We start from the raw sequence: 6,100 nt of genomic DNA on the forward strand, positions 1-6,100 counted from the left end.
TATCTCTGTACTCGAGGATGAATGATTCCTATCACTTTTGCTGCTACCTGGAAGTTTGCACAGGATCAGGAGAGTTTCTGAAGCACCGCTATATCCGCTGCTGCAGCAACAGCTTCATGGGAAAGCAGCCTGATGTGGGGCTCTTGCTTAGAGAACAGCACCCTGAGCACCAGGGCAGCTCTCCATATTCAAAATCCAGGGAATGGGGAGATGTAGAACAAAAGCCAAGACGGGAGAAAAGCTGCCAGGGAAGCGGTGTCCCTGTTTTCTCGCCTGTTGGTTGATTCCTTACCAAATTACACCGGCGCAGCTGTTCATTTGACTCCATTGTAAAACTACCTTTGCTTTCCATGGAAATGCATACTGTATTCTTTAGTCTTCCTGGGGTATTTGAGTTGTTAGCCTGTTTAGAAAAAGGGTTCCAATAAAGATTCAGATGGTATCTGGTTCTCATCACAGCCCCGTTTCTCATGTTCCTTTTGGATGCGGCTGGGTGCGGCAGGATATTTTGGGTTCTTTCAGCTGCTCGGTGGGGCAGGACATGTGCCTGCACTCTCAGCTGCTGAGAACTGGGTCCTCAGGGCACGGACTGGAGCAAAAACAGTTGTTCAGGTTCCTGCCAGCTCTCCTTTCCTCGCTGGGCTGGGCTTTTGCTGCCCTTTGCTGTGGGATTTGGGTCACCCCCAGTTCAGCCAACGCTAGCGCAAGCCAGAAACGCAGCTGTTGTGCCAGGGGGGTCAGGGTTTGGGGGCTCTACAGGGATGATGCCCCTCACCTGGGGACGCTCCTCGGGACCAGCCGTGAGTGCTGGTCGTGGCATTGGGCTGAGCCCCGATGGCAGCTCAGTTGTGCACCCGGGAAGGCTCCGGCCATGGGACAGAGACAACAGGGACGTGGGGACCCAGGCAGATGGGTGGCCGTGCCGCGCTCCCCAGAGCTGACGTGGCGCCGCTGGCAGCCGCGGGGCCGGCTGGGCGGTGGGAGGCAACTGGGAGGTTTGGAGTGACAACAGGAGCTAAATCGGGATGGCCCCGGAGAGGGACGTGTGACTAATCGGGATAAACAAGGCGACAAGGCGAATTCCTGGCCGGGGAGGGAGGATGGCCCGGAGCTACTGGGGAAATGCGGGACTGAGGAAGTGGGGAGGCTCCTGGGAATGCAGCAGGGATGGTGGTGGCCATGGGGCTGCACCAAACCTCCCCAAGGCTCAGCCCCTCTTTCCATGGGCTGGTGTCACCCCCAGGACACCTGTGTCACCCCGATGGGGGGGAGCCCTCAGCCAGGCAGGACAAAGGGACAGAGAAAGGCGCTTTGGCCTCTGCTGGCAGCTGCCTCCCTGCTCCTCCCAGGCCTCTCCAGGGCATCCCCTTCGGTCCCCAGGGAGCCCCCGCCATGCCTGGCCGTGCCCCCACGCACGCAGCGGTGCCGGAGCCGAGGGATGAGCAGGGGAAGCGGCCGCTCCCTACGCCAGCCAAGGCAGCTCCCTCCCCAGCGGTGCCGCGCCGGCGCAGCGTGATTAATGCCGTCAGAGTGACCAGCAGCTGAACCGCCGCGCGGCCTGCAGCGCGTTGCGGCCTCCCCGCTGCAATTAGCGCCGTCGAGTCCATTAGAAAAATTGCAGGAGCGGGAGGCAGAGCCGGGGAAAGGACGCGGCGTGAGGAAGCGGTCCAGCACCCGGCACTGCGCATCCCTTGCGCATCGCCCACCCACCCACCCCAGCCGTGCCAGGACCCCCTGCAAGGACACCACCAGGTACCCCCACTTGCACCACCGGGCACCCCGCTCACGCCGCCGCCACCGCACCCCTTCCCCCTGCACGCTGCCCTGTAATTAGCTCTGCCACCACCGCGCGGGCTGTGATTAGCGCCTCGCCCTGCTGCGGCAGGGCCGGGCACGCGGCGAGGAGGAGGAGGGCGAGGGGGCGAGGACCCTGCCTGGCTGGGCTCTGTGGGGTCCCGCTCTCCCCAGGCAGTTTGGGAGCATTGCTCCAGGCCCAGCCCCGGGCATCAGCCTGCAAATCCCAACTGGCTTCGTCCCCTCGTGTGCCATGCTGGGGGGTGGCGGTGATGCATTTCCCAGCACAGGGGGCTGCTCAGTGGCATGGGGACACGTGGCCATACAGTGCGGGGGCCGGACCCACCGGGGGGGTATTTTTAATGGGTGACATTGGGGCGAAAGCGATGAGCTGCGGGGTTATTTTTAGGCAGGGGCCGGGGCAGCTGCTGAAAACGCCATGGCCCCGTGGCTGCAGGGATCCTCGGGCCAGCAGGAGAGGTCAGCTGCCGCAGCCCAGATTCTCCACGGCTGTTTCATCCTCTCCAAAATACTCGGCTGACAGGGCAGGAATTGCAAAACACAGCCTCCCCCCCTCCCAAAGCCGTATAAATAGCGCTTGCCCGGCGGCTGGAAGGTTACAGAAGTTTCTCGGCTCCGAGCTCAAGCATTTATTGCGGCTCTCACCCGGGAGCGGCAGGGAAGCCGCACCGTGATTGTAGGAGAGAGAGGGGAGAGATAAGCTTTTAATCTTGGGATATTCGTGTTTGTTTGGTTGTTTTTTTTCTTCCCTGGCCGAGAAGTTTTATTTTCCACCGCCCGATCCCTGGGACTGAAGCCAACCAGGAAGCTTTTTTTTTTTTTTTTCTTTTGGTCCAGAGATCTCCTCCGTCCTTCCTGCACTTGCTTTTCGAGCGCCGAATGGTTCAGCCCTGAATCGGGGTTCCTCCGTCGCCCTCCGCCTGGTGCCGGGGAAGGAGCAGCCCCCACCGGGCCCACCCGAGCCCCCTCCCGTGTGGATGCGCCTGCCCCGGGCCGGGCTCCCCGGGGAATTTTACAGCCAGGAGCGGCCCCACTGAGGCTCCGTGAGCCCCAAGCCGCCGGAGCGGCGAGCCATGGCCGACAGCCAGCTGCCCTTCTCCTGCCATTACCCCGGCAGGCGAAGCGTCCGCGACCCTTTCCGGGAGCCCGGCTTGACCTCGCGCCTCCTGGACGATGATTTCGGCATGTCGCCCTTCCCCGGGGACCTGACGGCGGACTGGCCCGACTGGGCTCGGCCCCGGCTCACCACCACCTGGCCGGGCCCACTGCGCGCCGGCATGGCCCGCGCCTCCGCCATGGCCCCCGGCTACGGCGCCCGCTTCGGGGGCTACCCCGAGAGCCGCAGCCCCGTGCCCGCCTCCCGCGAGCCCTGGAAGGTGTGCGTCAACGTGCACAGCTTCAAACCCGAGGAGCTGACGGTCAAAACCAAGGACGGCTACGTGGAGGTGTCAGGTGAGAGCCAAAGTGCGGGGACGAGGAGGAGGAGGAGGAGGATGGGGCACGAAGGTTCTGCCCTGCCTGCGGCCACCCCACGGGCTTGGCACAGAAGGGGTTGGGGATGTGGTGGGGGACCCTGCTCAGGAGCCGCGGTGGCACGCTTGCTGCCCAAATGGGAAGGAAAGGCCTCCTTTGGGGTAAATCTCCCTGATTTTAGTCCCAGCTGGCACCCAGCAACGAGCTGCCAAGAGAGGCCCCAGCTTGTCTGGGTTAATTATAGCCGTGTGAGGCCAGAGCAGAGGGAGAGAGGGAGATTCCCTTTAAAGGGGCCGAGAGCGAGGCAGCCAGAAGCACCTCCCTAAAAACCCAGCCATGACGCCCCAACACGTCGCCCCCGGCCCCGAGCATCCCCCAGGCCAATGTCCCACACCTCCTGGGGCTGCCACAGCGTAGTATTTGCCCTGGGGGCTGATTTGGGGTGGGAGGGGACACTGTGGGTTGGGGGGTCCTCATGCAGCACCTGGCAGCTGGTGGAGGATGGGGGCGAGGGGATGGGGCCCCTCCAAAGATTTTATCACGTCTGGGGGCTCCTTCAGCTCCATCTCTTGGCAGCAAGCAGGACCCAGGCCTTCATGGGAAACGAAGGTGTTTGGCAGGGGAAAACACCCCCTCCTCCTCTACTTCCTCCTCCTCAGAGCAGTGCAGCCCCAGAGGCCGGGCACTTGCTGCTGCCTCAAGCTGCTGGCATCTCCCTTCACTTTTTTTTTAACAAACACTTCATTGTGACGATCGCTCCCATTTTAAGCTCAAGGCCTGGCTGGGTCTGGCGTCTCCCTCCCCACGTGGAAGCCTCTGTGCTGGGGAAGGGAAAACCTCTCCTTTGGAAACTTTCCTGGGTTTGGTTTTGTTTTGCTTGTTGGGTTAACCAAAGGAGCCCTGTGGGGTGGTGACACTGCCTTTGTCCTTCCCCCCAGGCAAACACGAGGAGCAGCAGGTGGAAGGAGGCATCGTCTCCAAGAACTTCACCAAGAAAATCCAGTAGGTATCACCCGGCCCCGGGGCATCCTCCTACGCCCTCTACAAGCACAACCCCATCCCCGTGACATGGGATGGCCATAAGCACTGCTGTCTCCACCCCAAAATCCACCCTGACACAAGAGCGGGCAGGCACGGAGCAGCGCCCGCGGTGCTTTTCGGTCCCCTCCCTGCATTTTGGACCCCAGCAGGAGAGGGGTGCACGGTGCCAGCACATCCTGCGGGGCCGCGATGCGCTGATCCCATCACCAGCCCCAAAATACACCCATTCATCAGCGCGCGGCCGCGTGCGTACCCGAGTACACATCCGAGTGATGTCAGGCAGATCGCTATCGCCTTGACTCACTCGGCTAAGAGCAGCGGGGAAGGGGAGCCAGCGCCAGGTGCAAACCGCAAGGCAGCGGCGGGGGCTTTTTGCCGCTCGGCTTCCCCAAAATATTCCTGGGAAAAGGCTGCGTGCGCGGGGCGGCCGCGCTGGGCGAGAGGCAGGCGCCGAGGCTCCTTTTACGGGCAAGGCGCCGGGCACGGGGCTGATTTACTCGTGCTCGGCAGAAGCCGGCGCAGGCGGCGGTGACGTCCTGTCAAACACATCTGCCGTGGAGATTAAACAGAGCGCCCGGCGGGTGGCGAGGCGGCCAAGAGACCGCTCTAAATATCCCCGGCGCGTTCCTGGGAGCTCCGGGAACAACGGGCGGATTCGGGGAGCGCCGCGGGGGCTGCTGACCCTGCCCATATGGGCATTCCCAGCAGGGGTGCTGCGAGCCACACAGCCTCCCCAACTCCCAAACCCATTTGTCTGTCTGTCCCCGTTCCAGGCTGCCCTATGAGGTGGATCCCATCACCGTCTTCGCCTCCTTGTCACCGGAGGGGCTGCTGATCATCGAGGCGCCCCAGATCCCCCCGTACCAGCAGTACGGCGAGGGCGGCTGCGGCAGCGACATCCCCGTGGACAGCCCGGAGGCCACCTGTGCCTGACAGCCCCCCGCACCCCAGCAGCCTCCTCTCTGCTCCCCGCTCCCCCCTGACCCCGCTCCCTGGTCCCCGGCGGGGTGGCCCCGGGGCACAACCTCTCCTGCTCGCGGGGACGGCAGCGCCCGCCACCCCCGGGACCAGCTGCCACGGCCACCAGGCCACTGTCACCGCAGTTTTGCAGCGGTCTGATGCTCCGTTAGAGGGTTTTGTATCTGTCAGACCGGGCAGAACGGGTGTCCTCGGTACGGTCCTGTTGTTTTTTTTTTTTCCTGTAAGGTGAGCGGGCGGGATGTTTGTAACGATAGCGAAAAAGTGCCCTTTCCTCCTCTTAAATTGAAGTGGAATCCTGTGGTCCTGTGTCGTCTTCTTCTTCTCTGTTTTTGGTGTTTTTTTTTTTTTTTTGAACTCCACAAATGGCCCCTCGCCAGCCTGAAGGCACGCGTCCGGCAGCAAGGGCCGATGGCACAGCCCTGTCCCCCCGACAGCCAAACCCCCACCGGACCTGCTGAGAAACGTAAACTGTCTGCATGTTTGAACATTTTTTTTTTTCTTTTTCCAAAGAGAACTTGTGCTTTTACTTTTCAGACTTGAGGAATAAAGATGAGTTGATGTTCTTAGCCTCTGCTGGTCTTGGCTGAGCTGAAGGGCTGGGAGGCGAGGGCAGGGGCGGATGGGGATGCTCGTGGGCATTTCCGTACCCTCTGGATGGGCTGCACGCCTTTCTTCCTACTTGGAGATGCTAAACCAGCCTCTCAGCTGGGAAATCGGGGTTTGTCCCCACACCCTCCCCACTCACACGTCCCCCAGCAAGCTCCTGGCCGCAGCTCAGCCCTGCAACCCA

General features: G+C 62.1%; 1 protein-coding gene across 1 annotated transcript; it reads left to right on the forward strand.

Annotated features, from left to right (window-relative positions):
- Positions 1-2,409: 2,409 nt before the first annotated feature.
- On the forward strand, positions 2,410-5,876 carry HSPB8 (heat shock protein family B (small) member 8). The gene is made up of 3 exons (XM_082773741.1): positions 2,410-3,267; positions 4,227-4,290; positions 5,103-5,876. The coding sequence occupies exons 1-3, from the start codon at positions 2,889-2,891 to the stop codon at positions 5,260-5,262; spliced, it is 603 nt and encodes a 200-aa protein (XP_082629867.1). The 5' UTR covers positions 2,410-2,888; the 3' UTR covers positions 5,263-5,876.
- The last annotated feature ends 224 nt before the right edge of the window (positions 5,877-6,100 follow it).

This window comes from Aythya marila (assembly GCF_965140915.1).
Source record: "Aythya marila genome assembly, chromosome: 17".
NCBI lineage: Eukaryota > Metazoa > Chordata > Aves > Anseriformes > Anatidae > Aythya > Aythya marila.

Excerpts from the sequence above, each read along its gene's own strand:
- HSPB8 (XM_082773741.1), top strand. The coding sequence starts at position 2,889 with ATGGCCGACAGCCAGCTGCCCTTCTCCTGCCATTACCCCGGCAGGCGA. Across the intron at positions 3,268-4,226 it reads CGGCTACGTGGAGGTGTCAG|GCAAACACGAGGAGCAGCAG; the intron begins GTGAGAGCCAAA and ends CCTTCCCCCCAG. Across the intron at positions 4,291-5,102 it reads AACTTCACCAAGAAAATCCA|GCTGCCCTATGAGGTGGATC; the intron begins GTAGGTATCACC and ends TCCCCGTTCCAG.